This window comes from Pongo pygmaeus, chromosome 9 (assembly GCF_028885625.2).
Source record: "Pongo pygmaeus isolate AG05252 chromosome 9, NHGRI_mPonPyg2-v2.0_pri, whole genome shotgun sequence".
NCBI classification, from domain to species: Eukaryota; Metazoa; Chordata; class Mammalia; order Primates; family Hominidae; genus Pongo; species Pongo pygmaeus.
Window position 1 is genome coordinate 18,797,687 of NC_072382.2, and position 26,632 is coordinate 18,824,318.

The 26,632-nt window shown below is 36.6% G+C and overlaps 3 protein-coding genes across 3 annotated transcripts; 2 read left to right on the forward strand and 1 right to left on the reverse strand.

Annotated features, from left to right (window-relative positions):
* Nucleotides 1-8,619: 8,619 nt before the first annotated feature.
* Nucleotides 8,620-9,573, forward strand: LOC129007448 (olfactory receptor 5AP2). The gene has a single exon (XM_054438361.1). It carries the CDS (start codon nt 8,620-8,622, stop codon nt 9,571-9,573), a length of 954 nt encoding a protein of 317 aa, XP_054294336.1.
* Nucleotides 9,574-16,398: 6,825 nt separating this feature from the next.
* On the forward strand, nt 16,399-17,208 carry LOC129007449 (olfactory receptor 5AP2-like). Its single transcript, XM_054438362.2, has one exon. It carries the CDS (start codon nt 16,399-16,401, stop codon nt 17,206-17,208), a length of 810 nt encoding a protein of 269 aa, XP_054294337.2.
* A 3,417-nt stretch (nt 17,209-20,625) lies between these two features.
* On the reverse strand, nt 20,626-21,609 carry LOC129008598 (olfactory receptor 5M5-like). Its single transcript, XM_054440992.2, has one exon. The coding sequence runs from the start codon at nt 21,607-21,609 to the stop codon at nt 20,626-20,628; it is 984 nt and encodes a 327-aa protein (XP_054296967.2).
* Nucleotides 21,610-26,632: the final 5,023 nt, after the last annotated feature.

Sequence of the window (26,632 nt, forward strand, 5' to 3'; positions counted from 1 at the left end):
TTTTAATTTTATCATATCTGGATTTTGAGTCCTATTTATATTCAAATTCACATCAATTATTAAATAATTCATCATGTTTATTTTAATACTTGTATGGCTTAATTTTTTTGTATTTATAATTTGATTTGTTAACATTTTGACAGTGTATGGTAAAAGAAAAAAAATCAAATTTTATATTTTCCATAATACTATACAACTGCCTAAATGGCATTTATTTAAAAATTTACTTTTCCTCCAATGTTTTGGGGTGCTGTTATTACATATTGAATTTTACTTTCGTTTCATTGGGTCTTTATCTTTATTTATCCTATTTTCTGTTTATTTGCTACATCTACACAAATCATTTATCAATAATACATGGTTTTAATTATACAAGCTTCCTGATATATTTTATACCAGTAGGTAGGTCTAGCCCTATTTCCATTTGTTCTCCTTTTTAAGGGTTTTCATTGCTATATTAGAATTTTTTTAATCTTCAATATAAACTTTATAGTCAACATATTTAAGGAAAGATATTTTTATTGGAACAATGTAAAATTCATGAATTAACTTTTGAACAACTGCCACCTTTATGCAGTCCAATCTTGCTATCTAAGAGCACATATGTCTTCATATGTGCTCAAGTCTACTTTTGTATCTTTCTGGAGTTCTACAGTTTTTCTCACAGACATTTTTGCACATTTCTCATTTGGTTAATAGTTAGGTATTTTATGTTTGAAAATCATAAATGGGAATCTTCTCTTCCATTTAAATTTTCTAATTGGAGATATTCTGGCTTATATGAAGTCTATTAGATCAATTTTACATTTTGCTAACTTACTAAGTTCTTTCTTTTGTAATAGCAGTGGCAGTAGCAGCAGTAGTATTTAATGTTCGGTGTGTTGGAATATAGCCATATTTTTAAAAAAATTTTACTCTAAGTTCTGGGATACATGTACAGAAAGTGCAGGTTTGTTACTTAAGTATACATGTGCCATGTTGGTTTGCTGCACCTATCAACCTGTCATCTAGGTTTTAAGCCCCGCATGCATTAGGTATTTGTCCTAATGTTCTCCCTCCCCTTGCCCCCAAACCCCCAACAGGCCCCAGTGTGTGATGTTCCCCTCCCCGTGTCTATGTGTTCTCATTGTTCAACTCCCACTTATGAGTGAGAACATGTGGTGTTTGGTTTTCTGTTGCTGTGTTAGTTTGCTGAGAATGATGGCTTCCAGCTTCATCCATGTCACTGCAAAAAACATTAACTCATTCTTTTTTATGGCTGCATAGTGGAATATAGTCATACTTTATACTAGACAAATAAAGCTTTTTTAAAGATAAAATAAGTTTACAAGACCTAAGAAGGGAATTCCTCTTCTTGGTTTGGCCAGGTGATATAAAATCTATTTGGATGAAACCCTGTTAATGGCTGGAGACAGACACATAAACCTCCTCTGTAACAGTGATTCTATACCCCTTTTGACCCAATGCCATCTTTTTTATAGCAAGTATTTTATCTTTCCCCTTCTATGCTCCTGAAAGAGAGCTATGACATCCTCAGAGACTATTATTTCCCTACGTGCATAATTTAAAGAGAAAAAAAGAAGGAAAAAAATTGATAGTAAACAATTTAATGCTTATTTTATTTACTAATGGATCAGGCATAACTACATAATGAAAAGGCAGATGCTTGTATGTATATGAAATCTCCATAAATGTGACTATTAAAAAATGCAGGCTGGTACAAGTTTGTCCTATAAGCACCTCAAGCAGTTTTGCTACCTTATAACTGAGGACATAAATTTCTGAAAGGATGAACAGCTCTTGGTAAAGGTCCAAACCATTTTTTCCCCTAGAGTTACTTAATAGATGCTTTTATGGAAAGTTTGTTACACAAAAAAATCATGCAACAATATTTATTCATATTTATATGTAAAATGTGTTTACATATAAAATGGCGATAGATCTATCTAAAAGGCTTAGATAATTCTACCAAGTGCATTATAACTAGCAGGATACTTAAAAATTCCAGGGGGAATGGGCAATTTTTGTTGTTTGGGACTGTCTTATAGCTTTCAGGCTTTCTGTATTTTTGCCTCCCACTCACTAGATTCTGCAGTATATTCCTCTGTCACTATGACAGCCCAAAATTTCCATAATGTCTCCAAAAGAAAAGATCACCTCCACTGAGATTGCCTTTAAGTTGTAGGCATCTGACATTAAGTAATTCTTAACTAAGGGATGATAAAATTCGCTGTTAGGAATTTAGCTACTCCACCTTTCCACTCCTAATACCTATATTCACTCTTTCTCTCAGCAACTACTGTCATGAAGCTACTATTCCAGAGGTTGCCAATATTGCCCAGAGCATATAAAATAAGCCATTAGTCATTATTGTAGTTTATTGTTATCCATATTTAAAACAGAAGGATTTTTTTTCACAAAATCTTTGCTGCTTTTGAACTGCAGAAACACATAATGGTTAGCAATACACATTCTGGAGTATGAAAAAAACTGTTTGAATCCCATTTCTGATCTGAATTAACTATTTAGACAAGTTCCTTTTCAAGGCCCAACTTACTTATCTGTGATGGGGAATGCATGTATCAGAAAACGTGTGTTTAGAGGGGCACATGGCAAGCAGGACATGCCCAGTAAATGTTAGCTGCTATTATCTCTTGGCTCAGTCTCTTCTTCTATGACAAGGGAAAGGTCTGACTGAACAGGGTCTCACATTATTCATGATACATATCAATGTGTAAGCTCTCTGGGGTGGAGGTCACATCTTTATCAGTCATCATTTCTTCTATTAGTTGCCCATTGAATGCTTGTTGCTTGGTTTTTGGCCTGTGGGGGGTCCCTTGGTTCTTTATAAAATGTTCATTGCAAATTAACTGTCAGTGATTCATTCTTTACAGTACTGAGCTCAAAATTCTGTCACCAGTGTGAATTCTTCAAATTCTTCATAGAGATTTCAATTCATCCTGACTTTTGATTGGTTCTCATCATAGTGGCAGGGAGATATACCATCATCTGGTGCCTCTTTGATGACACTTGTTGAGTTCTCTTCTTGTTTTGAAGCTCTTTATAGCCTGGGACTGATTAGGTCCTACAACCTGACCTGTCCAGGTCCTAATTACTCCTTTATGCCTAGAAGTCTCGTTCTACCACTCCATTATTACCTAAAATCTTGATATTCTATGTCCCTTACCACTGATCCCCTTGTGCCATATGATCTTTCTTCCAACCTCCATCCATACTCTAATTGCACAAACCTTAATCTCACTTAAATCATCACACATTGTTCTCATATAACAACTAATTTACACTTATTGAGATTATTTATTTATTTATTGAATAAATCGTCTCATTTACTAGTTATGTTTGAGACTCTGAATTGATAGGAACCTACTGCATTTTTCCTCCAAGATATTAATTTAAAAAGCAAGAAGGTTAAGACTTAATCAAAGTAATGCAAAGATTTCTTGTCTGAATTGCTTGACATAAAACCGTTTTAAAGTCTTTGTGTCCCTCAGCATTTCATGCAAATTGCATTGATTAAATAATACAGAGAGATGGATTAATTAAAGTGTCTTCTCAAAGTAGCATAAATAATGTAAATAATGATTAGATATTGATCAATTTGTTTCAGATTCTATGTCGTTTATATGGAAGATATTTTTGGACAATAGGGCATCCCATATGTCTCAATCTAGGCTAGATAGGCTGATAACTGTTTATTTCCTTTTTTTTTTTTTTTTTTGAGATGCAGTCTCGCTCTGTTGCTCAGGCTGGAGTGCAGCGGCACCATCTTGACTCACTGCAACCTCTGCCTCCCGAGTTCCAGTGATTCTTCTGCCTCAGCCTCCCAAGTAGCTGGGATTATGGATGTACACCACTATGCCAAGCTAATTTTGTATTTTTAGTAGAGGCAGGGTTTTGCCATATTGGCCAGGCTGGTCTTGAACTCCCTACCTCAGGTGATCCACCAGCCTTGGCCTCCAAGAGTGTTGGGATTACAGACATAAGCCACTGCGCCTGGCCACTGATAACTATTTCTTACTCTGGAGAGTGGGGAAGAATGTAAGGGTGAGGGAAACTCATTTATTAATTATTATATGAATTGGATGCAGCAATTCACATTTGTTAAATTATTTTCTCTCTGGAGTCACCCTATAAGGTAGATATTAGAAAGGAAAAAGCTAAGACACAGAAAGATTTAGTGAAATGCCCAAAATCACACAAACATGGAGTCAGGATTCCAAGCCAAGAGCTTCCTGTCTTCTCTACCTCCCTCACCACTATCCAGGTAGCCCAACTGCTAACATGTACACTTATAGAAGATGGGGCCACAGGTAGAGTTAGTCTGCTATTTTGTGGATTCTTTTGATTCTCCCAAGGACAAACCTCCAGCTACCAGGGGAGACAGAAGAAGGATGGTTCATGGTGGTTAGGAATATGGGACTCAAATTCATTCTCTGCTGGGCCCAGGTGTCCCGAGGGTACAGTAGAGAAACATGAAAAAGAGCTGTGATTTTCTTAATTTCAGAGGGGAAAAATAAGCAGATTACAATGAGGTGACCTGAGAGACACAGTCCCTGGAGACCAACTAACAAGAAATGTATTGTACTTAAGTTAGGATGCTTACTCGAGAGTCAATTCTAGAGACTCCACAACTGAAATTAACTGCAATTGATATGACAGCTGCACTGCAGTGATACACTCTGTATACTGAAGTGTATTTTACTCTGATATAAAAAAATTGTGATATTATCTTTTAGGAAAAGTAAAGGAACGAAAGACTCAATCTCTGCTGAATGCAGAGTAACATCACAAGGAAGGGGTAATCAGTTTTAGTTGTCCTACTTCTTTTTAACGGGTGTGCTATAGCATCTGTTCCAGCTATACCTCCTGCTTACCCTGGGAGAATTAGTGTGAATGCTTCCTCTAAGAAGAAAGATTTCTCTTATTGTTTCTGCTTTCTTTCTGGTGAATTTAAGCATTGGACAGGAGCAAGCAAAGGGATCAAATAGAAATCAAATAGTTACTAAAGGTAAGACAAGAGATGTAAGGTTTCCATCTATTTAACTTATTCTCCTTAGGAAAAATTCACAATCCTGTTAATTTCCTCAATCACTTAACAACACAAAGTTCCAAGAGCATTGAGTGGCTGAAAAAGAATGTTAAATAAATGTTGTATGTGTTATTTTATCACAAAATGTATAGCTATTAGGAAAAATATAAGCAGCCATAAATAATATTATTTTAAAGCCCTTTTAAATAAAAGAAATATATCATGAAACTTTAGTATTATTTTTCAAATCTCTTAGAAATTGAGAGCCCAGATCTCTGACTAAGGAATCTCTGGGCTAAAGAATTGACTGAAAAATCTCAGCAGAGCCTGGGGAAATACTGCATTGAAGCAGGAAAAATATTTATCAGAATAGAAGGGGAGACAGAAGCATGTTATTTATACCATCAGATGGAAAACAAATATGTTTTGCTATCTTGCTGATTAATATATGTGAGTCCTAAGAAAGACAATTTTCATCAACTGTAATTATATTTTCTCTTTAGGACATACGACATGTTTATTTAACTAAATGTATTTTAAAGTATTAATAAATCTTTGAGAATCACAATATCAAGCTCTTTGTCTATCAGTGCTCACATCTGTTGTTGACAAAGCTTTTCTAAACGACCTCAAATGTTAAGAGAATGAAAGTTACATTGGCTGGCCATAGGTTTAGACTCTATTAGGCTAACTTTGAGAGCCCAGAGAGGCCTCGGGCAAGTTAATCTTTTATAGCTTACATTTCCCATCTGCAAAAAGGGGATGATAAATGCCTATTACATAGAATTTAAATAAAATAATGCAGGCAAAACAGTTAATGAAATGCTTGTAGAGCATAAGAAATCCTCAACAGATTTTCGCACATGTCAATACTTACGTTTTACTCATCATTACTTACATTGTATGTTTAGCACATCTAAGACATTTTATTCTGTGCAATATTTCTGTTAATACTCAGAGAAACTTTCTGTTTGAGAAGGAGAGAAGAAAGATCTATTCCTTTTTTTTTTTCATTTCTTCTAAAGATGCTGTTCTTTGAAGTTCAAACAGCAAGTTTGCTTCAAGAAAGAGGACCTAGGCTGTGCATCTATGCCGGTGAAATACAGACGGAGGCAATGTGGTGCTGAAGAACAGCAAATAATTTAGCATCAAGATGCCTACATTCTAGCTCAGGGTTCACCACTGATTGGCTGAGAAACCCCTACACTTTGCTGGCCTCATCTAACAAAAGACGATATTACTTATACTCTTGGGATATTACCTGATAATTTCTTTCACTGATTTGTGGTAAGGCTTATATAAGATAATGGGTGCAATGACACTTTTTGAAATTGTTATGGAATTCTTTCAAAATGTCAGCTTTAATTATTGATTAGGGTACTGAGCCCCTATCTCAATGACAATTAGGTAGAGCCCAGCATAAATAGCTGCTTCTGTGTATGACACTGTCTGTGATAATAGAACCAGTTGCTGCCCACTGTTTCCTTCACTGTTTTCAGAAAGTTCTTTATCTTCAATGCTGGCAAGGGTACTGGGTCACTTTGATCCCATGTTTTTTTTGTCTTTTTGTTTTTTTTGTTTTTTTTTTTGAGACAGAGTCTTGCTCTGTTGCCCAGGCTGGAGGGCAGTGGTGCAATCTCGGCTCACTGCAAGCTCCGCCTCCCTGATTCAGGCCATTCTGCCTCAGCCTCCTGAGTAGCTGGGACTACAGGCGCCCGCCACCACGCCCGGCTAATTTTTTGTATTTTTAGTAGAGACGGGGTTTCACCGTGTTAGCCAGGATGGTCTCGATCTCCTGACCTCGTGATCCACCCACCTCGGCCTCCCAAAGTGCTGGGATTACAGGCGTGAGCCACCGTGCCCGGTCGACCCCATGTTTTAATTTAAACAGTATCAAATAACTTTTTTCTGTGAGTAGAAAAGGATATAACTCTGTCTTACATTCTGAGCTATATTTTGACAGTTAGCCTAGTAAGTTTAAACTTTTGTTTAATAATCTGAGATCATGGAAGGGGTGGAGGATTTGAGTTAAATTGGAGAAGAATTCCGCTGGTGGTATTTACATTTTGATTTGGAAGATCTAGTCTGGGCGTCTCTTCTGAATTTTCTTTTTTATTTCTTTTACTTTTCTTATCCTATGTTTGTCTTCATTACACCTTGCAAAGGGTGACTCTTATTTCCATTTTGATTACTTGGTGTTAAATTATTCCCTTGATTCAGTATGGTGGCTGAAAAATTGCATGTGCTACTTCTGATGTTTTCTGGTTCTCTTGAGAACTTGTGAATGTGAGTATTAGAGATTTTCACTGGCTTGGCTACTTCTGCCATTTTAATCAGGGATGCCTACTGATTCTTACAATCTGATTCTCTAAATATTGGAGTGAATTATGGAAAATTACTGTTTAACTGACCCTATTCTGTTCTCTGTAGATGTTTATTATGGGAAATCAGAGTGGGGTTCGAACTGTACTGGCTGTGTGGGAATATTCTCTATTTTCTTCTTTGGCCAGACATTTTTAAATTCTTCCTCTACCCCAAGAGTTTCTGCTGTTTTTCTTTCTTATCTTTCTTTTCTCTTTCTTTCCTTCCTTCCTTCTTTCTTTCTCTTTCTTTCTTTCTCTTTTTTTCTTTCTTTCTTTTTCTTTCTTTCCTTCCTTCCTTCCCTCTCTCTCCTTCCTTCCTTCCTTCTTTCTTTCTCTTCCTTTCTTTCTTTCTTTCTTTCTTTCTCTTTTTTTCTTTCTTTCTTTCTTTCCTTCCTTCCTTCCCTCTCTCTCCTTCTTTCTTTCTTTCTTTCTTTTTCTTTTTTTTTTTGACACGGTCTCACCTACTGCACAGGCTGGAGTGGTGCAGTGGCGCAAACCCAGCTCAGTGCAGCCTTGAACTCCTGGGGTCAAGCAATCCTCCCACCTCAGCCTCCTGAGTAGCTGAGACCACAGGGATGAGCCACCACACATAGCTATTTTTTTTTTTTTTTTAATATTGCAGAGAGGAGATTTTGCCACATTTCCCAGGCTGGTCTTGAACTCTTGAGCTCAAGTGATCTGCCTTGCCTTGGCCTCTCAAAGTACTGGGATTACAGTTGTGAGCCACCAAGCCCAGCCCAACTATTTTTCTTGTCCAGCACTATGGATTAATTTTGTTAACTTTCACTATTTTTATTCATTCTATTAGTACTGAGGAGGAATTGTAAGTGGCCTGAATTCATTCTATCATCCTTCTCCAGAAGTTGTGTCTGGAGGGTATGTCAGTATATAAATTAATTTATTTATCACAAGTAATTATGACAGTCACATCTTAAGAATAAGTTATTTTAATGATTCAATAAAGAGTTAACTCTAGGAATGACCATAGTTAATACATACTAAATCACTTGCTTCAGTCATTAGTAGACAGCACAACTAGTACTAAGGTACAAGTCTTTTGATTTGGCATCAAATCCAACATACCTTTTACTATGCTTTTCACTTTTTGCTCTTCTGTTAGAATTTATGTTTCACTAAAAATATAGCTCCATCATGTATTCATCTGACTAAATTCCACTTTGCATCTTCTTTCTTATTGCAGCTCAAATGATGAGACTTATGAAAGAGGTTCAAGGCAGAAATCAAACAGAAGTGACAGAATTTCTCCTCTTAGGACTTTCCGACAATCCAGATCTACAAGGGGTCCTCTTTGCATTGTTTCTGTTAATCTATATGGCAACCATGGTGGGCAATTTGGGGATGATTGTATTGATTAAGATTGATCTCTGTCTCCACACCCCCATGTATTTCTTTCTCAGTAGCCTTTCTTTTGTAGATGCCTCTTACTCTTCTTTGGTCACTCCCAAGATGCTGGTGAACCTCATGGCTGAGAATAAGGCCATTTCTTTTCATGGATGTGCTGCCCAGTTCTACTTCTTTGGCTCCTTCCTGGGGACTGAGTGCTTCCTGTTGGCCATGATGGCATATGACCTCTATGCAGCCATTTGGAACCCCCTGCTCTACCCAGTTCTCATGTCTGGGAGAATTTGCTTTTTGCTAATAGCTGCCTCCTTCTTAGCAGGTTTTGGAAATGCAGCCATACATACAGGGATGACTTTTAGATTGTCCTTTTGGGGTTCTAATAGGATCAACCATTTCTACTGTGACACCCCACCACTGCTCAAACTCTCTTGCTCTGATACCCACGTCAATGGCATTGTGATCATGGCTTTCTCAAGTTTTAATGTCATCAGCTGTGTTATGATTGTCCTCATTTCCTACCTGTGTATCTTCATTGCCATCTTGAAGATGCCTTCGTTAGAGGGCAAGCACAAAGCCTTCTCCACCTGTGCCTCTCACCTCATGGCTGTCACCATATTCTTTGGAACAATCCTCTTCATGTACTTGCGCCCTACATCTAGCTACTCAATGGAACAAGATAAGGTTGTCTCTGTCTTTTATACAGTAATAATCCCTATGCTAAATCCCCTCATCTATAGTTTAAAAAATAAGGATGTAAAAAAGGCCCTAAAGAAGATCTTACGGAAACACATCTTGTAGAGCCATGTTACCCATCATTTGTTATGTAGAAGAAGATACATTTTCATGTTAACTGTATTCTCTGATTGTTTAAGCTGTTTCTCTGCGTTAAAGTAGATAATTTAAAATGAAGTATACTTTTTAATATCCTAGTATCTCATATATATACACACACACACGGGTCCCTTTGATGCATCAATACACTAGATGAAGGTTGGGACTGGAAAAAGTATCAAAACACTTGGAATTGTCTAATCTGGGCTTAAGTTTTAGTTTAAATATTAAGCTTATCTCAGTCTGAGTTTTATTACACAAACATTGGTGTCTTTGGGATCTGGGCAAACAGACTGAGGCAGACAGATATTTTTATGCAGAAAGTTTATCAGAGTGTTCTCACAAACAATATATAGTGAGGGGAGCAGGACTGGACAGAAGGAGTTGAATTGCGACGAAGACTGAGCCACTCTTACATGGCGTTCTGCAGAGATGTCCTTCAGAGATGTCCCAAATTAAGGAAAAAGGAACAAGTATTTGTACCTCCACGATAGCCAATTTTTGGATATGGTCACCCACTGGGAAGGGGTAATATTATCTTGGACAAGGTAATTCCCTTCAGCAGGGGAAATTCCTGGAGTGTAGGTCAGCTATCAGCTGTCAGTTGCCTATATGCCTGGAAGCTGGGGAAATGAATACTTCAACCTGAGAGGCAAATCTGGGTAGTGTGCCACAGCATTCATAATAAATAATAACACTACTCTACTTGCAAGTATGTCAAGAGGTACCAAATCAGATATATGAATAAGTCTTATCAGGTATTATGATATTGTGGGAACCACAACAATAATGGGGGAATATTTTACTGACTTCCGAATTAAACTGAATATTTTGTTGGTAGTAATCAATGTACTTTAACATTTTATCTCTGCTCTTCCTAAAGGTTCACATAATTTTCAATAAACACTTATCAAAGAAAATTATATCTGTATTGCTTATCATAGTGAGGAGGAAACTCTCAATGTTGGAGCAATGAGACAACAGCCTTCTGTGATGAGATGACATGTTGAAGGAAGTCTGTGTAATGATTTGGAATTAGATAAATGTCTAGTTCTAATTTCTTTCTATTCCGCCATCCACTGTAGACCAAGAGGGAGACACCAGTGTTTTCAGTGTTCCGACTGAGACCACCTCATTCTTAAAAAATTCATTAGAGGCCTGGTGTGGTGGCTCACGCCTGTAATCCCAGCACTTTGGGAGGCTGACGTGGGTGGATCACAAGGTCGGGAGTTCGAGACCAGCCTGGCCAATATGGTGAAACCCCGTCTCTGCTAAAAATACAAAAATTAGCTGCGCATGGTGGCAGGTGCCTGTAGTCCCAGCTACTCAGGGGGCTGAGGCAGGAGAATAGCTTGAACCTGGGAGGCAGAGGTTGCAGTGAGCCGAGATTGTGCCACTGCACTCCAGCCTGGGTAACAAAGTGAGACTCCGTCTCAAATAAATTAAAAAATAAATAAATAAATAAGTAAAATATTCATTAGAGACCACAAAGGAAGAACTATTTCTTCCTAACCACCTGGAAGAGTCCTCTCATGTCATATCCCAATAACTTCCACTTTCAATTGTTAACTAAGGTTTCTCTCAAACCCATCCCAAACCGTATCAGAACTTTCATTCTCCTTCATATTTACTTTTATTCTGGTTCATCTGTTATCATATTTATCCCTTAACTTTTGTCTTAAATCACTACTCTAAGGACAGTTGTACTTTATCATTATTCACCACTGTCTTATGTCCACATTTCACTCATTGCCCAGCTGAGATTTCGTGGTCTATCACATAATGACACACTATTAGTTATGCTCAACTCTATGGTTCCACCCTCTCTCCATTCTGCTCATCTGTCTAAATTCCCACTTAGTTAGATTTAATTGTTTCTTCTATGTGTCCCCCATTTAAACTGCTTAATACAGTCAGAGAGAATTAATCATCACTTTACTCTGTGTTACTGAACTTTCCTCATACTTCACCCTGAAAAAAAAAAAGAAGATATGATCATCCTCACCACCTCTACATCTTTATAAATACACTCTTTCTCCCTTCATGTCATTATGGATAAAGTATCTCTGCTTCTACCTAAGACCAGCTAGTTCATGTGTTTGAGTTTTCCATGGCCTTTACTTCTGAAATTATATCTCTACTCTCCCCAAGCATTAGTATCTCAAACTCTATAATAATATCCTCATTTGTATACAAATATTTTCTAGTGTCACCCTTCTTTTTTTAAATTATAGTTTAAGTTCTAGGGTACGTGTGCACAAAGTGCAGGTTTGTTACATATGTATACCTGTGCCATGTTGATAGTGTCACCCTTCTTCACAGTGTCCTTGACAGTAAGTCCCATCCAGTCGCCAACTTATTAATTCATCTCTACTCCCCTCTATAACTAATCTTTCCAAAAGAACTACCTCTACTCATTGCCCGACTTCCTCATATCTTATTTACACTATAACATGTTCCAGTCATATTTCTGTAACATCTGTACATTGAGCCCAATCTTGTCGAGGACACATGACACCTCAACACTACTTTATCCGAAGATCGCTTCTCTGTCTCACTTTTACTTGATATATCAGGATTTGTCACAATTAAATCCTCCACCTGCCCTGATATAACCCTATATAGGTTTCTATGTCACCTCACTCTTCTGTGTTTCCTTCTTTCACTCCTACTTATTCCCAGTTGGCATTTATTGTTTTTCCTCCATCTCATGCTGACCTTTACATCTTGGAGCAAAAGTCATAGTTTTGACATTTGGTTCTCCACCTGCACTTAATTCTTGGGTGACCTAAGAACTGTGCCATGATTCCAAAACCTGCATCTCTAGCCTTGACCTCTCACCCAAGTTCCAGATTCATGTATTTAATTAACAACCTGGCATGTAGGGACTTTGGATACATTAAAGGATTAAGAAATTAATTTTTTCTTCTTAGTTATGATACTCAGACATATGTAAAATAATCCCACCTTTTGTACTACTAGAAGAGACTATACCTGCAAATCATACTTATGTCTTTGGAGTTAAAATTATCTCAATATTAAGTCACAGATTGTATTTTCTATTAGGTTGGTGCAAAAGTAATTGCAGTTTTTTGCAATACTTAAAAAAATAGCAAAAACCGTAATATTTTTGTACCAACCTACTATTATACTTCTTTAGTTTGTGCTGGAGCAAGAATATTGGCAACTTTTGTATCTTTACTCATAATCCATTAAATATTTGTTGAGTAACTTGCACGTAACTTATACTGGAGATATAACAGGTAAGAAAACAAAGTTTCTTATCTCAATAAACTTATATTTAAGTGAGGGAGATTGTATTGTCTCTGTCAAACGTATTATGTATGTGTGAATGTGTGTGTGCATTTCACATAAACATAAATGGCATTTTGAAGAAAAATGAAGTGGGTAATAAAATAGAGAGTGGTGGAGTGAGAAAAGAGCTCTCTGTTGAAAAACATCTGAGCAATGCCTGGATCGGGATGATACCATCTGAGTGTTTGTGGAAGAGCTTTCTGTGTACACATGCATTAAACACAAAGGCTCCAAGGCAAGATCCTCTTTGGTTTATTAAAAGAATTGCAAGGAGACAAATATATGTGGACCAGAGAGAGAAAACTGAAGGAGGTAAAGAACAGCAATCGGGAAGATACTGAGAAAGGGAGGCAGATCACATAAGGCCTAGTAGCTCATAAAGAGGTTTTGTGCTTTTTTTTTTTTTAAATTTTATTATTATTATACTTTAAGTTTTAGAGTACAGTTTTTCAAATTACTTTGTAATGGTTGTCTCCCACCAATGCCAGATGGTAAGATGCAAGAGGGAATGGGCAAGATTAATTTTCTTGGCTATTTTACCAGTACCAAAGGTGGTGTCGGCTTCATGAAACTAACTTATTAATATTTGTTGAGTGAATAAAAAAGTTAATGAAACGAAAGCCATATTCTAGTAGAAAAGAATAAGGATTGTATTTTAAGTGGAATTCTGAGGGTTGGAGACAGGGTCTGATCAATCCTGTAGGTTTAATTCAATGCTGTGCTCAATGGCGCCTCTGGATCATGAGATAGTTTTTGTTCTTCTCTAAATTCCTAAGATACTCTCTGAGGTATAAATGATGCACTGGAGAAAATGTAGTTCAATTACCTCAGTGAAAAATGAATTCACTTTTTAATTATGGCTTGGCATATTTTTGACTTTAGACTTTTTAGTGTTTAACAGAGACTAAATCTCCAGAGAATGATCACAGTCTTAATAAGACGTGATCTTGGGTCTTGGATTCAAAAGCAGTGCATTTTATCCTTCGTTGAATTAAAGGATAAAATGTGCTGCTGAATTCTGCCATAGTTGATTCCTCTATGTCACTTGCACAGTTTTTCAAAGCCATAAATCTGACTGTGGGAAACAGAAAACCTGTATTCCTACAAAACAAAAGTAAATTAGTAAGAACCACTACTTTCAGTGAATATTACTTAAGGACAGAAGGTAAGATCATGTAATTTATCACAACTTGTTCCAATGTAGAAAGTTTCAAGAGGACTTAAAAAAAATTTAAGAAATTAAGATTAAACATCTTAAATTAAGTATGTTTGAAATACTAAATTTAATGTTGTCAACTAAACTGTGAACATAAATTGTTTTAAAAGAGGGGGGTTTAGAATCACTAGAAACAAATAATTTCATAGAATATTCAACATATATGTACACATACATACAGGAATGTACTTATACATGTATATATACACAAATGTGTGTGGTGTAAAAATATGAAAATTTAATTAATTTTGCATATAAAAAGAGCAAAACCCAAAGAGATATTTAATTCTCTGGGAAGAACCTTAAAGTGAATACTTTTATGCCATTAAATGCATAAATTGATAAACTGATAACAATTTTCAGCCTCTTTCTTGAATTTTAGTTGCACTTGCTCTATGACATCGAACAAGTTAATATTCCTTAGTTCAAATTTATGTTTAATACAAGGCTAATTCTATCCTGATTAAGTTTGTTGCAAATCCATATGTTCATGAGGGATGATGTATCCCATGCTGTTTTGTAATAAATGGAATGTAAGCCACTCCATGTATATTTTTCTAAATATGAGTCTAAATTATGTACACATGGTGGGAAAACAGTTACAAAAACTAAACAAATTGCTTCCCTCATATATATATGTGTGTTATATATGTATATATAAAACATACATATATGTATAAAACATATATAACATAACATACCCATACACTCAGAGGATCATACATATCAGAGAAAATATGATAGCTTTTACGTCACCTTATACATTTATTACATATATAATGTGATTGATCATATGTGTGTACATATATATTTATGTAAAAATAAGAGACTTAAAGAATGGCTGCAATTTTTTAAAGAGGTTATAGAATTTTAGCTGTTTTAGAGATAGGAGAATCAGTTTAAAAGACTATCACAATAATGTAAGTAAAAGACGGCTTGGTATTTAGTGACAATGAACATGGCAGAGGTAGCTGGCTTAGGATACAGATCTTTTAAAGGAAAACCCAATTGAATAATCTGATTGATTGGCTATCCAGCATGTGACAAGGAGAAAATATCATTTATCCAACATTTTTGTCTATTTATTTAATTTCCCCTGTGCAAGTGAAAGCATGGAGCTGTCGTTGACTTGAGATGGAGTGCTATGTTTGGAGCAAATTAGAGGAGGATATGAGGAATTCAGTTTTGGTCATGTTAAGTTGCCATTTGATAGCCATATGGAGATGTAAGTAGTTAAATTATAAGCCTGGAGTTTGGAAAAGAGGACAAGACTAGAGATATGGCTCAGAAGGTACAAGTACATAGACAATATTTAAAACCACCAGACAATAAGAGCACCTGGGTAGAGTGGTAATAGAAAAGGAGGAAGCTCTGAGACACTCCAACACAAAGAGGGAGAAGAGGAGGAACAAGGAACGGAGACAGAAGGAGCAAGCCATGTAGTAGGAAGAAAAACAGAGAGCTTAATGTTCTGGAAGAGTAGAGAAAGAAGCCTTTTAGAGTGGTAAGTAATTAATTATGTTTAACGTTATTGATAGATCTAGAAAAATGAGGCCTGATAATTCACCATTGGATTTAGCAATCAAGACCAATGATGTCTTGAACAAAAGCAATTTCCAGGGAGTGATGGAGGGAAAGGCCTGATTAGAATGCGCTAACAAGAAATGCAGAAATGCAGAAAACAAGAAATGCAGAATTCAGTACAGCATATATATAACTGTGTCCGTATGTTTAATTGCTAAGGGAATGGCAGGGGAATGGGATGACAGGTGATGAAGGCAGTAGGATCAGAAGAGGAATAGAGAAAAGTTGGAGAATAGAGTAGGATATCATGAAAGCCTCTCTCTCTCTCTGTGACACACACACACACACACACACACACACACGCACTATTTTAAATAAAATAGGTAATTGAGTTTACTTAAGGGATCTTTTGTTCTTTACCTCCACAGAAAATAAAGAGTAGTCATGAACACAGAACATCTTAGAAGTAATCTTACTTACAGTCAAGAATGAACTATTTAATATCCTAGGTTTTTGGGGTATAATTTATTTCATTTGTTCCTCTCTTAAGTAAATTTTATTGTGTATATTTGAGGATTAACACGTTATGCTATGGGGTTCATATAGATGTATACTTACACATAGATACACATAGCTGATACAGTTGTTACTATAGTGAGGCAGATTGGCAGACTAACATATCTATCATGGTTTGTTTCTCATCCCGGCAAATGAGTCATCTATTCTGAGACTAAGATATGAAAAACTTTACACCAGTGTCTGGATTTATTCTCCTGGGGTTCAAGGATCACCCAGAATTACAGTGTCTTCTTTTTGTGTTGTTTCTTCTCATCTATATGATCACCGTTGTTGGAAATCTTGGTATGATTCTATTAATCAAGATTGATTCACATCTCCATACTCCAATGTACTTTTTCCTCAGTAACTTGTCCCTTGTTGACTTCTGTTATTCTTCTGTCATTGCCCCTAATATGCTGATAAATTTCTGGGTGGAGAACCCAGTCATTTCATTTAATGAATGTGCCACTCAATTCTTCTTTTTTGGCTCCTTTGCTGGCATTGAGGGTTTTCTGTTGGCTGTCATGGCCTATGACCGTTATGTGGCCATCTGCAAGCCTCTGCTTTATACAGTCCTGATGTTCCCCCACCTCAGTGCCCTCCTGGTGTTAGCCACGTATCTTTCAGGCTTTGTAAATGCTTCCATTCACACTGGCTTCACCTTCCAGCTGTCATTCTGCTGCTCCAATATCATTAACCATTTTTATTGTGATATTCCACCCCTCCTGAAACTCTCTTGTTCTGATGCACACGTCAATGAGGTTGTCATTTTTGCCTTTGCCAGTTTTAATGAATTGAGTTGTCTCCTACTGATTCTTGTTTCCTATCTCTACATCCTTGCTGCCATCTTGAGGATTCACTCTGCAGAAGGGAGGCACAAGGCCTTCTCCACCTGTGCTTCCCACTTGGTGGTGACCACTATCTTCTTTGGGACAATCCTGTTCATGTATCTGCATCCCAGCTCCAGCTACTCAATGGATCAAGACTAAGTGGTGTCTGTCTTTTACACAGTGGTCATCCCCATGTTGAATCCTCTCATCTATAGTTTGAGAAACAAGGAAGTCAAAGCTTCTTTAAGTAAAATGTTTAAAACAGCCTCTTATATCTCTACTTAGAATCATCAAGCCATAGGATGTCAGGGTTCTAAGGAAACTTACAAATGACCAAATCTACTTCTGTTTACCCTAACTCTATTTCATTCTGCCATGAGGCTTTTTCCCAATAGTGGAGTTGCACTAACTGTTCCAAGCTTCCTGGAGAATATGGCCACTCTATGTAAATCCCAGTTATTCTACATAACCTGAATCTCAAAAATAACCAACTATCACAGTTCAACACCCCGTTCATAGCTATAAAACCCAGTATAAAAGTTGCTGAGACAGAAAAAGACTGAGTGGCCAAAGGAACAATTCTACATTCTTCCATGTGTGATGACTCTTTGATTGGATGACAGTTGAACTGCTGAAGAAGTTATGAGGAATAAGCTGAGCCAGAAAATGTCCAGACACTGAAACAGGGCTTAGAAACTATGCTGTTTCCCTAGTGAACCAGAGAGAAATACCAGAACTAGATAATGAGAGAAGGACTGAAGTCCAGTGTTCTTAACCTAGAGAAAGAATATGTAGCAAGAATAATGAGAATAAACTCCAGGATAAGTATAAGAATAAAACACCGAATAAGAATGCTAAGAGTTATTATGAAGCAGAAGTTTCTGGGATTGGGAAAGAGGTATTCTGCATAATTCTTGTATGTAAAGAGTCAGGTCGTTTGATCTTTACATGTGGAAATGATTTAACCTTCAAGAACTAGGGCAAGATGCACATTCTTTCTCTAATGCCTTGGCAAATAACCATACATGTCTATTTTGCTAATAGATGCAATTTTATTTGGGTAAGTTCAAAGTTTTCAGCTGATTTGACTGGCAGTTTTAACTGAGATATCTTCTAAGTAGGACTAAGTTTTCTTTGCAGATTGTGATCATGGACATGTGAACAATAAATGCTTCCAAATGGAGGGGATTGGATAAAATATAGTTTGTATGATCCTAGTAGATGATTTCATTCAAAGACTCATCATCTAAATGGAAAAGTGGCCACTTAAAAGTGCCTAAGCAATAATTTTGCTTTCAGTTACAGCATATTATTTTTGATGAGAAATTGAACCTCAATATTATAATTTTATCCGTCTTTATTCTGCTTTCAGACATTGCATATTAAAAATACACAATGTATTGCTCAATCAATGCTTTTGCCCATCTCACCATTCTTCTTCCTGAAGGACCTTCATATATCAAGACACAGCACAAACATTATTTTCACTGTCATTCCCAAAGTATACAACTACACATGTATATTCCTGTGATTCTGTAGATATTACAACTCTAATCAGCTCTTAATCTCAGAAACAAAAGCTAATAATAGTAATAATAATACAATGTAACGTTTCCTAACATAGTCTGAGAGCTCTGTGAGATATGAAATGTACTTGTATACATCTCCATGCCTTCATAGTAGCCCATCAATAAGAGTTTTTAAATTGAGAACATAATTCCAATAGAAGGCACAGGACTATGGAAGACAAAATCATTTTCGATAACCTCAATTTTAAAAAGTCAGTGTTGGAATTGAAAGTTCTATTATATCTGGTTGGGTAATCTGTCAAATAATGTTTAGTCCTTTTAAAGCAAGTTGTCCTGTGTTCTTGGAAAGTAAAAACTTTAATAAACAAAAAAATTTTAGTATTTTGAATCTTTAATTTTACATAAAACAAATGTGATTTCACCATATAGTAATAGAATATTCATCTTTTTTCCATGAAAGGATGAAAAGTTAGTCAAACTGACATAGACCTGGAATTAGAACAGTCTCTCTGATGCCAAGCCTTTCATTTATTTTCTCATATTATGGATTGATTTTTTTCTGTTCACGGGCTTTTTACACAATATACTCATCTTGACACATTTTCAGAATTATTGCATTACCAGCAAGGTGTCTGTTTTTAGAAAGAACTGTTCTCGCCTGAAATGGCTCATGTGTTTGTTAGCTCTGTGTATGTGTATGTGTGTGTGTGTGTGTGTGGTATGTGTGTACTTGTGTATGTATGTGTATGTTGGTGAGAGGGGTGGGGTCGTGAATTACCAGGAGAAATCTTGCTCTACAATAGTGACTAGAGTCCACAATACGTTTATTCAGTAAAATTACATTCCTTGCCTTCCCACTGTTTTTTTCATTAACAAACTCTTAAGTCTAGGCAATGATGCTTTATGCTGTTAGACCTCAAAAATAAGGTTAAAATAACTCACTCGATTAGTTGATGGACCAGATGTGTTCCCATATGATGTAATTTATAGGTTCCTTTTAACAAAGCATGTTTACAACACCGTCTGTCACATTTCATAGAGTTCTTCTAATAGAAAAGATAACTATTGAGTACTGAGCTTAATACCTGGGTGATGAAATAATCTATACAACAACCTCCATGACACTAGTTTACCTATATAACAAACTTTCACAGGTGCCCCCGAACATAAAAAAAAGTAAAAATAAATAAGTATGGCCAGAGTATTTCACATCTGCTTTTGACATAATGGTCAGCATTTGCCCAACTAGCAGTATGGGTCATTACATTTTATTTTACTAAGCACACTGATTACTGACTTATTCTAACATTTTTAAAAACAAAATACAGACGTCAGAAACTTCTTAATATAAATATGATAGTGACTGTAAATATTGGGATTAAACTAGTAGCCAGGTCCCCCTTATATAGTAGAGAATCACATAAAAGGCCATAAAGTATGACAGAAGACCTGAGTTTTAGACTAAAACCTTGAAAATGCAGCTCTTGCTTCTTTGGTTTTTCGATATAGTCTAGATTTGAAAGCTTCATGTGTTTTCTTCTTTGCGTCTCAAATTAAGTTTCAAATTAAGTAGACATAGACCAAAGCTATAGTAAGAAAAATCTGAAATGGCAAGATTTTTTTGAGAAGATAATCGTCTTTCAGTAGAGGAAAGTGCAATATATCATATGAATGTAAATCATTTTCTTATTCAGAAAACATGTTGTGAATAATTTCACTTTGCTGATAAGAGTAGCTCAGAGATGCCCAATATTGGTGACCAAGGTAGTGAAAGGAAAAATTTATCTGCTGACTAATCAAGTAGAAATAAGTTCTTGAGTAAGACTAAACATATGACCCTGCTTAATCAGAAACAGCTGACTTCTGCTGTGGTGATTCCTATCAATCATCACCTCCAAACAACTTTCACATTCATTATTCCCATTAGACTTGCACTTGATCCTAAGCTACGCATATCCAAAAATATATTACTGTTATTCCAGAGAATTGCATTTAGGTAGAACCAATGAAGGTCACTTTTTTATTTTTTTAGAGACTCATTTATTTTTTATTGGGAAACTGTAGTTACTGAATTTTTCTTCGTCTTACCAAGGTTTCTCATAAACACTCTTTTCAAGGCCTGTTTCACATCCTTGTTTCTCAAGCTGTAGATAAATGGGTTCAGCATGGGACTCACAAAAATACAAACCACCACCACCATTTTCCCTTGCTCAACAGACAGCTCATTTGCTGGTCTCAGGTACATGCAGAATAGGGACCCATAGAACATAGTGACAGCTGTCAGGTGGGAGCCGCAGGTGGAGAAGGCTTTGCACTGCCCTTCACTGGAACGGATCCTCATAATGGTGATGAAAATGAAAATGTAGGAGATGAGAATGATGAGCAGGGAAACTGTGAGGTTAATCCCTGCTGACACAAACAAGGCAGTTTGTTTTATGTAAGTGTCAGAACATGTCAACATTAAGAGGGGTGGGTCAGCACAGTAGAAATGGTTGATGGTGTTGGGTCCACAAAAGGACAAGTGAGAGGTCAGTATTACTTGCATCGTGCCCACCATAGAACCCCAGAAGTAGGGGAAAGTCAGCAGGCAGATGCAAACTGCTCTGGACATTTTGCTGCTGTAATGTAGGGGATTGCAGATTGCCATGTAGCAGTCATAGGCCATGGCACCAAGCATGTAATACTCAGTAAGGAGCAGAGTCACAAAGACAAAACACTGGGCCAGACACCCAGCGTAGGAAATGGTCTTCTTCTCAGATAAGAAATTAACAAGCATCTGCGGAGAGACATTAGTGGAGTAAAAAATATCCACACATGCTAAATGAGTAAGGAAAAAATACATGGGGGTTTGGAGCTGAGGAGTGAATCTGATTAGGAAAATCATCCCAAAGTTCCCGGTCAGGGTGATGAGGTAAATCAGGAGAAATACCACAAAAAGTATAGGCTGCAGCTCTGGCTGGCTAGTCAGTCCCAGCAGAATAAATTGAGTTACCTCCGTGTCATTGCATTTGGGATCTATCTTTATCTTCATAGTCTCTAATAAGAAAAGAAGAATGTGCCAGATACAAAAAGAGAAATAAATTATATGCAATCTAAAAATAGGCAAAATCAATGAGCACTAAAACAAACATGTTGCAAAGAGAATTGCAAAGAATATTTCCCTTAGAGACGGAAAAGTCTCGATAGATGCTTTCAGGTAGTTTGTGGCTCTGGTTAAAGCAGACAATACAGGAGATTTTGAGGTTTATGCACCACATTGTGCTGGCTGTTTTGGCTTCTTCCACCTCAACTCTGCTAACACATATGGGATTTGATGTAGCTCACTGGTGTCCCTAAATAGGCTGTGGAATCAGGATCCTTTATCCTCAAAAAGGCGACTGCCACAGTCTGATAATGACACAAATGCTTGATCTGGGAACACGGCTAATGAGTAACTCCCTGTAGACTGGCTCCATTGTTGCCAGCAAAAGTAAATCTTCTGTGCATTGGAGGAACACGTATTTCCTAAGTCTATGGTATATACATTCAGGTTCAGTTTCTTCCTCATTTCTTACTCTCCAGTAACAATGGACATCTCCTGGTCCCTTGGTGTTCTGTCCATCCTAAAGTTTTTTGTCCAAAGCAACAACTGATAGATAATTTAGATTGTTTCTTCACCTAATATCCACTTTCATTTCATAAATATCATTTTATCTCACAACATCCCAATTTAGTTTATATTTGTATTTCAGTTTATCCTACACTTTTGACTTAACACCTTATATCTGACCCATCAGAAAGTCTTCTGAGGTCTATCTTCAAAAAATTACATAATAAATTTTAAACCCACTTTCCAGCATTTTCTTTGCTACCAGTCAGGTCTTAGATAAAATTATCTCTTGCTTAAGCTACTACAATAGCTCCTTCTTCCACTCTTGAAATTCTCTGTTTTCCAACACCAGCCAGTTATATTTTATAAACATAAATCACAACCTATTATAAATTTGGTAAAATGATTCAAGATTTTTCATCACACATGGGCTAAAATCTGAACTTCTCGCCAGGACGCACAAGGACCTATGCAACATCTTCCCACCCGTGTCTCCAAATTCTTCTCTTTCCATTTTCTCTTCTGTCCTTCTTCTCCTGCTACCTTGACCTTTCTAGCTGTTCCTTGATCATGCTAAGAATATTCCTACTTCAGCTCCCTCTGCCCAATTCCTTCCCAGATTTTGAGTGATTCATTTCATCACTTCGTTCTATTCCAAATACCTTTTTAATCATGAATCATGATTTATTTTTCTGTATATCATTTATCACTTCTGAAATCATTTACTTAAATTTTTGTTTTCTGTTTCCTCCAAAATGTTAGCTATATGAGCACAGGAACATCATTTGTGTCATATCCCCAGAACCTGGACAAATGCTTGAATCATAGTAGATACACAGTAACCATTAGTGTATGAATTAATGAGGTCACTTTGCCAACTCTCGTCGGCTGACATTTCAAGGTATGCAGATCTCTTACCTTTCAGATGTTACCAGCAGAGACCAAGTTGCTACAAAAAATTCCATCTACCATGTGAAGAATGTATGGAAGTTAGTACAATTAGAGGTAGAGAGATCGTTAGGGATTTGTTTTAGTAACAAAGCTGGTGATAATGGTTCCTGAGCTAAAACTTAGCATATTAATAGTTAAAACTTTCAGTTTGCACTGTTGGAAATTAGGTGGGAGTTGACTCAGGGCTACAAAAATGAGTTGTCTTTAATTACTATAGAAAATTTTGCAAGGATGAGAGGACACAGAATGTTCATACCTTTTAAGGAAAAATGATGTTGCTTTATTTAGTTTATGTATCACATATTCACAAATCTAACATTTAGCTCAGTGGTTATAAGCCCTGGCTTCACATGAGAATCAAGTTGGAGTTTTTAAAAACACTGATACCTAGGTTCTAGCCCAACCCAGGTGGGACACACACACACACACACACACACACACACACACATATATATAACTAATATATATATAATATATAGAATTAATAATGATATATATATATATAAAATATTATTTTAAGTTCCAGGATATATGTGCAGGATGTACGGGTTTGTTACATAGGTAAATGTGAGCCATGGTGGTTTGCTGCACCTAATTGATATGATACTTTTTAACAAACTTTCATTCTATTGTAATGCACAGACAACATTGAAAGCACTGAACTAGACAACTGAAACGGCCTGTTTGTATTAAATAAGATTTTTTTTCACATGGTTTTACCCCGATAGCTTATACTTTCCCCTTCCAGTAGATTCTGAGATATTGTCACACAAAGCCTTTCTTCCAGCCCCCAAATATAAAACTTGCCATCATCAATGCATATAAAACTTTCCTTCATTGGTTTGGAATAAAGTATCCCATTATCTGACGTTAGCCCTTATAGTATTGTGTTGGTGCTAGAAAGCTTAAAAAAAGAAAACATTTCTGAGAGCCTTCATGATCCTATCTCAAGTCTTCTCGCACCCAAGAAACAGAGGGTAAAGTGTGGGTGAGATTATAGAGGGTCACACCATCTAATTGTTGATTACATACAGCCCAGGGTTTGATTTGTGGGATACATATGAAAAACGTGTATCCTACATATCCCCAGTTGTGAAAGTAGACCTTGACATAGTTATTTTTCAAGTTATGAGCTAATGTGGGGAGTGGGAAAAAAAGGGCTATAATTCCTACTAACACGTTCACACTTTTAAAAGTGCCATTGCAGATGGTTTGTGGTGAATGATGTCTAAGATATTTTCAATCACACATCACATACCATAAGCCACAATAACATGGGCCAATACCAGATGGACACATCTCATATTGTTGAAAATTCCAACAGCTTTCACTTTTCATTCAGTGGTGTTCTCCTATGTCAGGAGGGAGATGAGTAAGAAAATGGGAAGAATAAGGAGAATAATCATTAAATATATAAAATTATTCTATTTTAAATAATGGAACTATTGGAAAGAAACCAAACTATGCTTAGGGCAGGGAAGAGTTAAAGCTCTGTGTACAGTGCAGGAGGAAAAAACACAACCTCAAGCCATGTAGAGTATTTTCTGAAAAATTCTGCCAAGTGGGACACGTCAGGTGAAAGCTCCATAAATCCACAGCAGTGTTGGCAAAGGACAGAAACACAATAGATAAAAATGTATTCCCTTTGAACAAACCAATGCAAACCTGTTTTTTTGTTTGTTTGTCTTGTGTTTTTTTTTTGTTTTTTTGTTTTTTTTGAGATGGAGTTTCTCTCTTGGTGCCCAGGCTGGAATGCAGTGGCACCATCTTGGCTCACTGCAACCTCTGCCTCCGGGGTTCAAGTGATCCTCCTGCCTCAGTCTCCCAAGTGGCTGGGATTACAGGCACCTGCCATCATGCCCAGCTAACTTCTTGTATTTTTAGTACAGATAGGGTTTCACTATATTGGCCAGGCTGGTCTCGACCTCCTGACCTCAGGTGATCCACCCACCTCGGCCTCACAAAGTGCTGGGATTACAGGTGTGAGCCACTGTGCCCAGCCAGCCCAGACACAGCATTGCCATCATATTTCAATGCAAAATTGAACTGAAGAAACCTAAGAAAAGCCCCTAGAAATGATGATGGAAAGGTGTTCACTTTTTTTTTCCTTCTCACCGTTGACCTTACCCTCATTTTTATCCAATTCTCTTGCCACTCTCCTCTTAGGAATAATTATATTAAGTAATTAAAAACATAGACGAATATATTTTCTTGTGCCAAATTCTAAGCCTCTAGTTTTGGAGAAGGTAGTTTTGGAGAAGTTAGTGGAGAAATGTATGTTTTTGAATTCCAAGATTTGACTAAAGCTCAACTTGTAAGCCTACTCCAAGTCTCAGCTGTGTCATGAATAATGAATCTGTAACTAATGTCAGGGGTATCTACAGAGCCTGCCTGACCTCCTCGTATATCACTAGTTACCTGTTGTCTTCATCAGAGAGTCTGAGGCCTGTCTGCTTACGGTTTTGTTTTACCATGACAATTCTCATGGCCACTACTAATTTCATTTTATGTTCAAAAGAGGAAATAAGAAATCACACAAATTTCTTATGAGTTCTTGATTCTCAGAACTGTCAGACTTACCTGTAAAGGAATAGTAATTTCTTTCTTTTTTTTTTTTTTTGAAAATCTGATTCTTTTTTTTTATTATTATTATTATACTTTAGGTTTTATGGTACATGTGCGCAATGTGCAGGTAAGTTACATATGTATACATGTGCCATCCTACTCAAAAGTCCCCAGTGTGGGAGGATTTATACCTGAATGACTTATCTTGGGAGACTCATTCCTGAAGCATTAGATAAGAAACCACACAGGATATCATTAGGGCTCCCTCTGGAGGCATTTACAAAAGTCACATCATAATGGATAGAATCCTAATTTAGATGTACATAGTGTCTTTCAGTAAATGCAAAAACACTTGGTACAGATTTTGATGTTGGGATTAATTCTGGAGAAGATAGAAAGGTGTTCCATGCTTGGTAGTCAAAAGACCTTTGCCTTGACTCTGCATATTATACCCTCAGCTAAAATAGTCTTTTGCTTTTCTGAAAACCTTTGTTGGTTTTCTCTGCCTCTCTTGCAATATTTGCTTTCTTTTATAACTATTCTATTACTCCTATGAATTGTAAATGCTCTGAGGATAAAGCTAACATCAATTTCATCTTGATAATTTCTATGGAAATCTGCACAACATTTTGGGTGTACAGTTAATATTTAGTGAAGAGTTATTGAGTAAATAACTGAACAGTGGTAATTAGTTTAAACAAAATTAGTTCAAGTACACTTACTGCCATAGGCTACTTATACAAAGATATGTATAATTTATGATTGCAGAGATATGTTAATTCATATAATGTTTAATCTTTGGGTCTCAAGTAGATTAACATTTGAAATCAAAGTCCTACTGCTTCTGGGTCAGATTCATAATAATGCTATTATAAATAAAATAAAATAATATAACAGTATTATATCTTTCATTAGGGCTAAAACAATCTTCCTCTCCTGCACTCTAGTA

Excerpts from the sequence above, each read along its gene's own strand:
- LOC129007449 (XM_054438362.2), top strand. The coding sequence starts at position 16,399 with ATGAAAAACTTTACACCAGTGTCTGGATTTATTCTCCTGGGGTTCAAG.
- LOC129007448 (XM_054438361.1), top strand. The coding sequence starts at position 8,620 with ATGATGAGACTTATGAAAGAGGTTCAAGGCAGAAATCAAACAGAAGTG.
- LOC129008598 (XM_054440992.2), bottom strand. The coding sequence starts at position 21,609 with ATGAAGATAAAGATAGATCCCAAATGCAATGACACGGAGGTAACTCAA.